Source organism: Hylobates moloch, unplaced genomic scaffold (assembly GCF_009828535.3).
Source record: "Hylobates moloch isolate HMO894 unplaced genomic scaffold, HMol_V3 SCAFFOLD_6, whole genome shotgun sequence".
In the NCBI taxonomy this organism is placed as follows: Eukaryota; Metazoa; Chordata; class Mammalia; order Primates; family Hylobatidae; genus Hylobates; species Hylobates moloch.
Genome location: NW_026652281.1, coordinates 119,092,297 through 119,105,551, shown reverse-complemented (window position 1 = coordinate 119,105,551; position 13,255 = coordinate 119,092,297). Strand labels below are relative to the sequence as shown.

The 13,255-nt window shown below is 41.9% G+C and overlaps 1 protein-coding gene across 1 annotated transcript in view; it reads right to left on the bottom strand.

The window, feature by feature from the left end:
* The window catches only part of NDFIP1 (Nedd4 family interacting protein 1), a 47,411-nt gene extending 35,247 nt beyond the window's left edge, over positions 1-12,164 (bottom strand). Inside the window, exon 1 of the mRNA XM_032158205.2 lies at positions 11,900-12,164. Coding sequence (XP_032014096.1) covers positions 11,900-11,962 — 63 coding nt within the window. The 5' untranslated portion in view covers positions 11,963-12,164. The remainder of the gene's footprint in view (positions 1-11,899) is intronic.
* Positions 12,165-13,255: the final 1,091 nt, after the last annotated feature.

Below are 13,255 nucleotides of genomic sequence, written 5' to 3'. Positions count from 1 at the left end.
TACTTCACTAACAATTCAGAAATGGGAGAAGAAAAAGACTGTACGAGGAATAGTGATGCAGACTATGAGCCCTCTGTGGACTGAGACCTTTGCATGGTTTATCACTGCATTCACCCCAGCACTTACCAGTGAGTGGCACAGCATGGATACATTAGTGAGTGTTGGCCAAAACAGGCATGGAGGTGGATTTCTAACAGAAACTTACCTGAAGAAATAGCAGCTAATCTTAATACCATTTTAACTTACCAGTTCGCATCTATGAAAAGTATTCATATTACTTTACAAATCTCCAAATAAATTCACAGGCTATGCATGTAGCACATACAGATGACTGCTATAACTGTAGAGAGGACAGTGATGATGGTTTCAGGAGTGGAGAGCAGCAGGTATGGTATCCTCATCAGTACTCAGCACGAGGAGTGCATTTTAAACATGGAAGAATTGAGGAGAAACATGGCCTTACAAAGCAACTAAGGCACAAGCAGCTCTCTCCTACTGACTGGTCTAAAAGAATACGTGTGAAACAAACTTACTTTCAAAAAAGATTGCTATGATGTGGATGGTAGTCACAGGTCTCTGATTTATTATTGTTATTTTGCATAAGGTACATATATACTATGTATTCCTTTCATATGTATCCATAATTTCACAATAAAAATGAATAGTATGGCTCTATAGTTACCAATTTTAAAAAGAAAAGAAACACAAAGGAGAAACAGACATCTCCAAGCTTTATCTCTTTAGAAATGAGAAATTTAATATTTAGTATTCAACCTATAGCACTTAGCATTAAGTGCTCAGGTGTTCAATTAAAGTTTGTGTTATATATGAAGGAAAACTTATCTTCATCACAATGTAATTCTTACAATATTGTTTCTTAACTAAAAACAACCAATTGGTATATCCCAAGAATGGAATATTCCACACTGAAAAGACAGTGAAATCAAATGTAGACACTGAAAGACAGTCACAGAGCCATGCCTAGAACCCAGGCTTGCATGTTGACTGCAGCCTGCTCAGCTCTGATAGTGAGAAGTTCCAAAAGCTATGCTTGCTTATTAGCCTGGAGTAGAGCATACTCAGGCAGACATTATGGGTGGGAAAAGGTATTCTATTCAGGAGAGTCCACCTTGATTCAGGCCTGGTCATGAGGTCCCTTCTTCCTGCAAGAACAATGAGAGCCAAAAAGGAGGTGCATCAAGCATTTAATACCTTTCCTGTTACACTATCATCACAGAATGTTTCATTCTACAAGTATTCAACTGCTAGGTTAATTTAACAACACTTATTAAATGTGTCAGGCCACAACTGATGTGGGGTCTGGGGACAGAACAGTGACATGGCTGGTGTTTTTGGCCTCATTAAGTCTGCAAGTTTAGCAAATGAAACACAAAGAAGTAATTACAATTACTGTATAATGTGCAATTAAAGATTAGACAGTTGCCTCTTATTCCTTCTGAAACCCTCTTAAATATAAATGTGAGTAAAATGCTGCTTGTTTAAAGGCAAAAAACTTACAAGCAACAGGAAAGGAAGCAGCAATAAATTTCTGAAAGCTAGAAGCAGGATGACAAGTGGTAACTGACTCAGCAGACCCAAGAAAGCTAAATCCTAAATCAGAAAGCCAAAAAACAACCTGTTTTGTATCCCCCAAAAGCTCAAGAACTGGTGGCACCAGGTACTGGTAGAAGTAGAAGTGAAAATGAGATTTATAAACAGACGAGATTGGGCACGTTCAGGGTGGTATGGCTGTAGACAAGATTTATAAACAGAAAGAAAGTTTGGGCCGGGTGCAGTGGCTCATGCCTGTAATCCCAGCACTTTGGGAGGCCAAGGTGGGCAGATCGCCTGAGGTCAGGAGTTTGAGACCAGCCTGACCAACATAGTGAAACCCCATCTCTACTAAAAATACAAGAATTAGCTGGGCATGGTGGTGCATGCCTGTAATCCCAACTACTCGGGAGGCTGAGGCAGGAGAATTGCTTCAACCCGGGAGGCAGAGATTGCAGTGAGCTGAGATGGCACCACTGCACTCCAGCCTGGGCAACAGAGCGAGACTCCGTCTCAAAAATAATAATAATAATTTGATAACAAATAGCTAAATCAACACTGAATTCTATAGAGAAAGGACTATGATGATTAAAGGGACTTGGGTTTTATCTGTAGCGCTTTCGATTTTTATAGGATTGTATTCATTGTTAATCAAAATTTAACAATGAGTCTAAGATGAATTTGGTAATAGATATATGAGTGTTATGTTATACTATTCTTGCAACCTTCTCTAAGTTTAAAATTATTTCTAAATAAAATTTTCTTTAAAGGTACTTTAAAAAGAAAGCAAACATGATCATTAGCAGAATATTTGGAAAATAAAGAGAAATCAGTCCTACCATTTTTCTTAAAATGTGTTGTTTAAAAAGAAAAAAATAAGACACTATGCATTTGTGAAAATTTATAGAACTTGATAGCACAAAGAAAGAATCTTCAGGTATGCAAATTTTAAAAATCCACTTAGGTGGCTGGAGGATGTATGCAAAATGTGACAAAACAAGATAACTGTATTATAAATGTCTGAAACAACCTCACTCAAGTGGGTGGAGGAAAAGGTGCTGACTTAAGTAACATTTGGAAGACTAAAGGCAAAGGAACTGTACATATGCTTTGTCCTGTAGTGGTTATGATACTATTTCCCACAGGGGTGTGGGTTAACAATTCTGATACAACTTACATGTGTATATCAGAACTGAAGAATGATGTAATGGATGGTAGAAGTGAGCCAGGTTTCTCCATGTTAGAGTGGGAGTTTATAGATAAGGGGAGTAGGCTACAGTGACCCATATGGTAACAAATTAGAGGTGGAGATACTAGTATGAACTTATGTTTAGCTTAATATAGATAGATGGTACATACAGAAATAGTTACAGATGTGTATACCCACAGGTTAATATACAGACATATATAGTTCCTTGCTCTGTCAGCTTAGAAGGCCTAAAAGCAATGACACCCTAGTAGCAAGGAGCACAGATCTTGGTTGTAGTATTATTTTTCAATAAAAGGAACCTAGGCTCCTTGGAAAAATGCCTGATTCTAGCATAGTGCAGAAAATATATAAGATGAGCCTAGTGCCAAAAAGTATGGAAGTGCTTAAAAAAAAATCCACGATGATGGAGGTATGCAATTTAAGCAATAAAACAAAGCAGTTATGGGATTATAAACGGAAGAATAAAATAAATATTTATGAGTCTATACAGATATAAATACTAAACGAATTATCAGAGAAGAGACAAATGTCCCATGCAGGAAAATAACAAATAATTCATGTCAATACTTGGCCCTCAGCAAGGTGTTACATAACTCCCCACTCCTTATGTGTGGACCATGTATAGTGACTTCCTTCCCAAGAGTAAGTATGGAAAGTGGGGTAAAAAGTATCTTTACAGAAGAGAAATCTGACAAACACTACCTCAGCCAGGTGATCAAGGTCAATGTCAACAATGATAAGTCATGTTGACAGTGTGCATTCTTTATATGATGTGATGAGAACAGCACATTACCTGTGGTCTTCCCCCAAATCCACAACCCCAGTCTAATCATGAGAAAAACATCAAACAAACCCCAATTGAGGGACATTCTACAAAGACCGACCAGTACTCCTCAAAACTGTCAAGCTCATCAAAAACAAGGAAAGTTTGAGAAACTCACAGCCAAGAGGAGCCTAAGGAGACAGAACGACTAAATGTAACGTTACCATATTATATCATTCTGGATCCTGGATGGGATCCTGGAACAGAAAAAGGACATTAGGTAAAAGCTTAGAAAATCTGAACAAAGTACAGACTTTAATTGATAACAATGTACTAATATTGGTTCAATAATTGTGAAAAACGCACCATACTGATATAAGATGCTAATAGGGAAAGCTGGGCATAGGGCATATGGAAACTCTCTACTGTCTTCTCAGTGTTTCTGAAAAATTTAAAATGTTTCAGCTGAGTGTGGTGGTGTGTGCCTGTGGTCCCAGCCACTCGGGAGGCCGGTGGGGGAAGGATCGCTTGAGCCAAGGAGTTTGAGGCCAGCCTGGGTAGCAACATAGCAGGAACCCATCTTAGGGGGAAAAAAGTTCCAAAAAGTAAAGTCTATTTAAAGTATAGATTTATTTAAAAAACATTTAAAGCCAAGGAAAGGTTAAGAAGAAAGCCTGAAGATGGAGGGTTGCAGTGAGCCGAGATTGTGTGGCTGCACTCCAGCCTGGGTGCAGAGTGAGGCCTTGTCTCAAAAAAAAAGCCTGTTGAACGCACACCAAACTTGAGGAGCAGTTACAGTTCTGTGAAGAAATAGGTAGGGAGAAAAGGGAAATCCAGTTTTTCTTTAGAAAGTTACTGTTTGAATCTAGCACATGAAGAATGTATTACTATATAATACAAAATGTTTACTTTTAAATACCACATTTAAGCATTGAATGATAAAATGAAATCGGCCGGGCGCAGTGGCTCACGCCTATAATCCCAGCACTTTGGGAGACAGAGGCGGGTGGATCACGAGGTCAAGAGATCGAGACCATCCTTGCCAACATGGTGAAACCCCGTCTCTACTAAAAATACAAAAAATTAGCTAGGCGTGGTGGCAGGCGCCTGTAGTCCCAGCTACTCAGGAAAACTGAGGCAGAAGAATCACTTGAGCCCAGGAGGCGGAGGTTGCAGTGAGCTGAGATTTCGCCACTGCACTGCAGCCTGGCGACAGAGTGAGATTCCGTCTCAAAAAAAAAAAAAAAAAGGAAAAAAGAAAAAAAAGAAAATGAAATCATTACTAAACAGGCACCACTCCCTAAACCCTTATATCTCTATTCATAAATTGTCCAGTCTCCAGACAGACTTCCAAATTGTATTCAAGCCTCTGATTATGGTAAGTACTAATTGATATTGCTGAGATAAACTAATTTAAAAGACAAAAACAGAAAAAGCGGTCAAAGATTATTCTAAATTGCTCAGGGAGGGGGATAAGAAATATATTATACATATGGACTGGGCATGGTGGCTCATGTCTGTAATCCCAGCACTTTGGGAGGCAGAGACGGGCAGATCACTTAAGGCCAGGAGTTTGAGACCAGCCTGGGCAATGTGATGAAATCCCATCTCTACTAAAAATACAAAAATTAGCCAGGCGTGGTGGCATGCACCTGTAACACCAGCTACTCGGGAAGCTGAGGCACGAGAATCTCTTGAACCCAGGAGGCGGAGATTGCAGTGAGCGGAGATCTCACCACTGCGCTACAGCCTAGGTGACACAGCCAGATCCTGTCTCAAAAAAAAAAAAAAGAAGAGGAGAGGAGAAGAGAAGAGAAGAGAAAAGAAAAATACATATGAAGGTAGCCTGGGCATGGTGGCTCACACCTGTAATCCCAGCACTTTGGGAGGCCGAGGTGGGTGGATCATTTGAGGCCAGGAGTTCGAGACTAGCCTGGCCAACATGGTGAAAACCCGCCTCTACTAAAAATACAAAAAATTAGCTGGGCATAGTGGTGAGCACCTGTAATGCCAGCTACTCAAGAGGCTGAGGCAGGAAAATCGCTTGAACCTGGGAGGCGGAGGTTGCAGTGAGCCAAGATCGCGCCATTGCCCTCCAGCCTGAGCAAGAACGAAACTCTATCTCAAAAAAAAAAAAAGCATATAATTCTTCTAAGCTGTTGTACTTGCTTAAAGATAAAATAAGAACATTTTAAGAAACCAAAATAATTATTTTAGAGCCCTAAAAACAAATAAATCTGAGGATGTCACCTGAATCTCTTCGAGCCTTTTTCTCTCTCTTAATAAAAATATGAAGTTATTCTCATGGTAGGATTTACTTTATAACCTAGCATAAAATAATGAGATATAATTGATGTCTAGGATAAAACAATTTGAAGTTATGTGCAGTCAAACTACTGGTGGCATCAGCTTAGAGCAAAATTCCCTAGAGCAGTTCAACTGGGCCTTGGTTTCTGCCCAAACCAGGAAGTGCTGCCCTGTTTTCAGGACACAGATAGTATGATAAAGCCAAATAAATCTTGCCTAACAAGTGGTCACCCATGGGATCAGGTAAGAAAACAAGGATAGATTAACAGGAATCTATCACTGCTACAAAAACAAAGCATGAGGCTTGGCAAGAGTGAGCCCAATCAATACAAAGGACAGTTAGTTATGGATCCACAGCCCGACAATGACAAATCCTATTTCCATACTCCTCACAGATTACAAGAGAGCTCTCATGATATATTCCTCATGTGATATCTTCTTGAAATATCATACCATTTGTTTTCTTTTAGAGTTACACATAGAAATATTTATCAATATATGATTTCTAGGATTCGTTTCAAAATAATGTGGTGAGTATAAATGAAATAATATTGGCCATTCATTCACAATTGCTGAAGCTGGGTGATGGTGCATAAAGTTTCTTATACTACTTTATTACTGTATGTGTTTGAAATTTCCATAGTAAAAAGTTGAAAATGTAAACATCATGAAGAAATTACTCCTACAACTCGATAACAAAACAAAAAACTCAATTCAAAAATGAGCAAAGAACTTGAATACACATTTTCTCTGTAGAAAATATCAATGGCCAATAAGCACACGAAAAGATGCTCAACATCACTAATTATTAGGGAAATAGGGATCAATACTGCAATGAGATACCACTTCACACCCATTAGATGGCTACTATCAAAAAAACAAAAACAAAAAAGAGAACATAACAAGTATGTTGAGGATATGGAGAAATTGGAATCCTTATGCATTGCTGGTGGGAAAATGAAATGGTGAAGCTGCTATGGAAAACAGTATGGGAGTTCCTCGAAAACTTAAAAATAGAATTGCCGTATGACCCAGCAATTCCATTTCTGGGTATATCCAAAAGAACTGAAAGCAGGGACTTGAAAGATATTTGTAGACTCATATTTTTTATAGCAGCATTACTCACAATGACCAAAAGGTAGAAGCAAACCAAGCCTCCGTCAACAAATGAATGCATAAACAAAATGTGGTACATATATAAAATGGACTATTATTCAGCCTTAAAGAGGCAGGAAATTCTGACACATGCTACAACATGGATGAACTCTGAAGACATTATGCTAAGTGATATATGCCAGTCACAAAAGGACAAATCCTGTCTAATTCCACTTACGAGAGGTACCTACAGTAGTCAAATACACAGAAAGTAGAATGGCGGCTTCCAGGGGCTGGAGGAGGGGGGAATGGAGAGTTATTGTTCAATGGAGTTTCAGTTTCGCAAGGTGAAAAAGTTCTGGAGATGGACTGGTTCCACAACAATATGAATGTACTTAATGCCACTAAACTATATACTTAAAAATGGTTAACATGGTAAATTTTATGTGTATTTTACCACAATTAAAAGTTTTCAAAGGAATAATTTACCCATCTTCCTAATATTTTTATAAATTTTCTTTGATCACTGACCATGTAGGCCACAAATACAGCATATAACTTAAGAAACTTTGACATTTAGATTATATCGGCATTCTGTGATATAACTTCTTTTGAAACTGAAAAATAAGCAAAAAAGCCACATAAGCACTATTCATTCCTTCCTCCAGGATCATTACTTCATCTAATAATTTAACATGAATATGGTTTGACCTATCAGAGATGAAATTCTTATGCTCATCAAAATATTCCTCCATAATCCTGAGAGAATTTATCCAAAAGTATACCATTCCAAAAGCTGTACTATAATGTCATCAAACTATAATACAGAGTATTGGTGATGCTCACAAATGGGCAACTTCTTTAGCAGGTAATGAGGCAAGTCCAGAACTAAACATTCTGTAATCTGTTTGAACCTACATGGCAGTGTCATCATCACCCGCTTACACTGAATTCAAATCCAAGTATCCCAAAATACTTGAAATGAATTGGCAAAATTCACGCACAGATATACTGCAGATGATCTGCATTCATCTATGGATGAACGGGAGTTAACGTCCTCAGAGAGAGAAACACCTAACAGGTTTCTCAGCACTCAGTATGGGCCTACTTAAGTCTTTCTAAAATAGTGCTTCCATACTGTCTGAGACACAGTCTCAGTTTCAAAATGCAAAAATGAAAAAAAAAAAAAAGCCACAGGGAACCTATAAGCCTAGCCTCTTTTTTTTTTTTTTTGGGACAGAGTCTCACTCTGTCGCCCAGCCTGGAGTGCAGTGGCGCAATCTTGGCTCGCTGCAACCTTCACCTCCCGGGTTTCACCTGCCTCAGCCTCCCGAGTAGCTGGGACTACAGGCACGTGGCCACCACGACCAGCTAATTTTTTGTATTTTTAGTAGAGATGGGGTTTCATCATGTTAGCCAGGATGGTCTCAATCTTCTGACCTCGTGATCTGCCCACCTCGGTGCCTTTTTTTTTTTTTAATGACAGTCTTGCTCACCCAAGCTGGAGTACAGTGGTGCGATCCCATCTCACTGCAATCTCTGCCTCCTGGGATCAAGTGATTTTCCTGCCTCAGCCTCCCAAGTAGCTGGGATTACAGGTGTGCACCACCACGCCACGCTTTATTTGTTTATTTATTTTTTTCCTTTAAAACAGAGTCTTGCTCTGTCGCCAGGCAGGAATGCAGTGGCACGATCTCAGTTCACTGCAACATCTGCCTCCCGGGTTCAAGCGATTCTCCTGCCTCAGCCTCCTGAGTAGCTGGGACTACAGGTGCACGCCACCATGCCCAGCTAATTTTTGTATTTTTAATAGAGGTGGGGTTTCACATGTTGGCCGGGATGGTCTCAATCTCTTGACCTCGTGATCTTTGTGATCTGCCTGCCTTGGCCTCCCAAAGTGCTGGGATTACAGACATGAGCCACCTTGCCTGGCCATTTTTTGTTTTGTTTTGTTTTGTTTTGAGATAGTCTTGCTCTGTCACCCAGGCTGGGGTGCAGTGGCACAATCTCGGCTCACTGCAACCTCTGCCTCCCAGGTTCAAGCAATTCTCCTGCCTCAGCCTCCCAAGTAGCTGGGATTACAGGCGAGTACCACCACACCTGGCTAATTTTTGTATTTTTAGTAGAGACAAGGTTTCGCCATGTTGGCCAGGCTGGTCTCGAACTCCTGACCAAGTGATCCGCCCGCCTCGGCCTCCCAAAGTGCTGTGATTACAGGTGTGAGCCACCACACCTGGTTGAGCCTAGCATAGTCTGTCACTATGCTAAATTCGAGTTGTCCACATATTACACTACCAATAAAAAGACCATAAAGACAAAACTGTGTTTGCATTTATGAATGAATCATACAGTTTTCCATTACATTTACTTGGTGAGAAAACTAGCTCAATTTGATTAACCAGATCAAATAGAAGTCAGAACAGCCCTGTGTGACAACCAAAGAGTATCATGCTCCTATCAAGTTGCCTGGACAATTCACCATCATTCTATAATTCAAAAGCCTTTTAAATATGCATATTCTCTGACCAGGCATTTCCATGGCTAGTAATTTATGCTAAGGAAACGGTTGAAGACGTATGTAAAATAAATTTCAGTCAATGAAAAAAACTATAAACATTCTTAGTGACCAAAGATAAGCAATTAAATTATGATTCAGCCATACAATTACATGCCATGCAGACATTAAAAATATTTTATATAGAAGACATTAATAACATTGTGTGAAGAACATTACAAAATAGAAATATGAACCCATTTCATTACTTATCTAGCATGCCTTTGTAGATACATGTGCATGATACACATGTGCAAATGTATGAATGCACATGTCTGAGAACAAGATACACATGGACACGTGCAAAAGTATGTGCAAGTATGATCAGGGGCTCATAAAACCGCACACGAATGTAAAAGATATGTCTGTATATGTATATATGGGCATATAAGAGAATACATATGCATGCGTATATATCTGCTAATGCATACACCTATATTTGGACTGTGAGCCTGTGTTTTAAGTAGGTGAGTGTGTGTATATCCTTGTAATCACTACTTAGCAGCTTGTGACCTTGAGGCAAGTTACTGAGCCACTTTGAGTCTTTGACAATGAGAACAAACCCTGGTTCATAAGGGTTTGGTATGGATTAAATGAAAAAAAAAAAAAGGATGTAAATTACTTAGTACTGTGATTGTTGCATAAAAAAATCAATATTAGCTTTCCTGCATTCCTTATCTGTACACACATCTACTGATCTATAACTATGTATATTTACATAGCTATAAACCCACAAGAATGCACATTAAAATATTACCTTTGGTTATCTATTTGGTTTTCGTTTAGGGAGGGTTTTGCAGTTTTTTGGGCTTTCACCTTTTACAATTTTTCTAGGAAGGTTTTTTTCATTTTTTTATACTTCAATTCTGCATAATTAAAAAACATTAAACGCCACACTAAGGAATACATGGTTTTGATACTACAGCAAATTTTTTGTATTCTAGCAGTATGTCGGCATTACCTAATAGCTCAAGAAGATGGCAGTACAAAGAAAAACCACAGCTCTTTTGCTTGTTAGCCTTATCCAAGTCAGGATGAAAAGGATGAAATCAGATGACAGTATACAGTAGGAGTGATTTGCAAACACTGTGGTGACAGTTAAGTGACATCTGTTATTCCCATTTTATTAAAGCAGTAAGGAACCCGCAGGCTGCCCAAGGTCATACAAAAAAAGCATGTGCTAGATCCATGTGCTCTGAAGAGATCTAAGGATTAACTGCATTGCCACAATTTGGGCCGTGTTTATAAAACCAAGAAGCGAAATTCTTAACTAGTCATTTTGGGAGTCCAAGCCTGAGTGGGGGCGGATTGCAACACATGGCTGATGACAGCAAAACAAACCAGTAACAGGCCACACCAGGGTTAATCTACGTTTTCATCGTACTGGCTGGCTTTCCTTATTTCTAAAATATAAAATTGTAGATCGTCTAAGATAGGACATTATATTTGATAAAAGCAGGATTGACATCTGTATGCACCGAAAGCATCTGAAACATGACAAACACAAGCCGTTATTTGCGGTTCCAATCAACATCAGTTTACCACCTGGCTCAATTCCCACCATTACGATATGTTAGATTAACACTTCCAAAAACCCTGCAGGTGGTCTCTAAATTTCCTGGGGGAATCTAGTACAGACGGGGAGTGAAACAAGCAGCTCTTTTCCCTGGGGCCTCAATGTATTAAATCAAACCCGAGAAAATGATCCAATCATTCCCTATACATTTCCTCCCCAGCTATGCCATCAAATCTCTTAAAACGTCACTTCCAAGCATTTAAAATACACCCGGCACACGCCCTGCAGACTTCCCCGTAGCTCTCCCTTTTGGGGCATCACCACAGCCAAACATCGCCTCTTCCAAATCTACTGCAAACTGCGGGCTTGTCTCTTGCTTCATTTTTTACTTTTGTCTTAAAACGGAGGGGAGGGGGATGGGTTTCGACAAACTAGGCTCAGAAACCCTGAGCAATAGCATCTTGCTGTGGGGAGCTATCGGCAGCAGCAGAGATTTTAATCTTTTCTCTCCACCCAGTTTCCGTTTCATGCTTTTTTCTTTCTTTCTTTTCCAATGACATCAAACCAAAGGTGGAAACACGAAAAACGAATGCCTCTGATCGATGCCGCCTGTGGGTCGCAGGTTCTGACTCAGGGACCCGCCCGCCCTGGGAAATGCGGGAAACGAGGCCGGGAGGAGGGCTTTCCACCGCCGGAGTCCCACCCGGGGTCGCGGACGGAAAGGCCGGGCCCGCGGCAGCCTCGAATCCGAGCCCGGGGCCCGACCCGCCCCTCCAGGCCCAGCGCGGCCTGCCAAGCCCCGGCGTTGAGTTGGCCGCGGGCCGGCCAGAGAGGCCTGAGGCGGCCAGCGGGCAGGGCAGAGCCGGGGGCCGGAGTCCGGGGCTGGAGTCGGGCGCCGCTTACCTGCTGGTACCGGCTGCCGCAGGCCGGCTCGACCGCCGCCAGCGCCGCCAACGCCAACGCCATGGCGCAGCGGGCAGCAGGGAAGGAGAGCGAGTGAGCGAGCTAGCTGAAGGGGCGCGGCCGCTGCGGCCTGGGAGCGCTGCGAGGCCGAGAGGAACGCGCCTTGGGTGGGTCTCGATGGCCGCCGCCGCTCCCGGGCGAGACGCTCTTCTCAGGCTGTAAGCGCCGCCGCCGCCGCCGCCGCCGAGGCTCCGACGCGGCCCCTGGGGAAGAGGCGGGGACTACGACGACGACGCTGCGCTGCCGCCCCGCCCCCGACTCGCACCGCCCTGCCCGGCCCGGCCCGGCCCGGCCCGGCCTAGTCCTGCGCCGCCGCCCCGAGGTGCACCAGCACAGGTGTAGTTGCTCCGACGACCTGAGCCTCCGAGGCTCAAGTGTTGTATTCGATTCCACTAAAAATGAATTACTAACAGGCCAGCCCAAAGAAAGGGCGATGCTGCTGATGACCACCTCGTGCCAAGCACTGAGCTTCACTTACGTGCCCTCATCCAGCCCTCAGCACCACCGCCCTGACGCAGGGACCGCAGCCCCATTCTCGAGGTCGTTGGTAACCAGAGAGGTTGACAGTCTTCACAGCAGCGACCTGATCCCTCGTGTCTGGCAGCAGAATCGTAGTTCTTATTCACCCCCTTCTTTTATCTGCCGTACTCATAAACCAGGGGTCAGCCAGCGACAGGGAGGGGGCCAAATACGGTCTGCCACCATGACTGTGAAAAGTACATGAAATTCAAGTTTCAGTGTCCATAAATAAAGTTTTATTGGAACAAAGCAGCACCCATTTGTTTGGGATGGCCTGCAAACCCTAGAATACTTGCTATCTGACATTTTACAGAAAAAGTTTGCTAACCCTAAATCCTTGAGAACTGCTTGGATCTCAAATCCTACTTAGGGTGGATGATTATAATAGCATCCTCATGTTTATGCCATCCTTTAGTATTTTAACAGCCTCATCTGCGGAATCGGAAATCATATTTTCCAAAAAAGCTCCCTGAGTCGGTGACATGGAAGTCAAAACTTGAAGGGTTTGGCCATGCTAAAGGTTTTCCCGACCACAGGAACAGGTGCAAAGGGCGGTCCAGAGAGAGATTGCCTTGTGGAAGAACAGAAAGGAGGCTGGCATAGCTGCCATATAGGAGATATAATTATCAGTGTTTCACAGATGAGGAAGTTATGCCCAAAGAAATTAAATATCTCACCCAATGACACAGAGCTACTAAGGGGTGAAGCTGGAATACAACTCCATTAAGCCAGCTTTCTTAACCAGTATTGCACAACTAAATTATAAGCTTTGTGAAG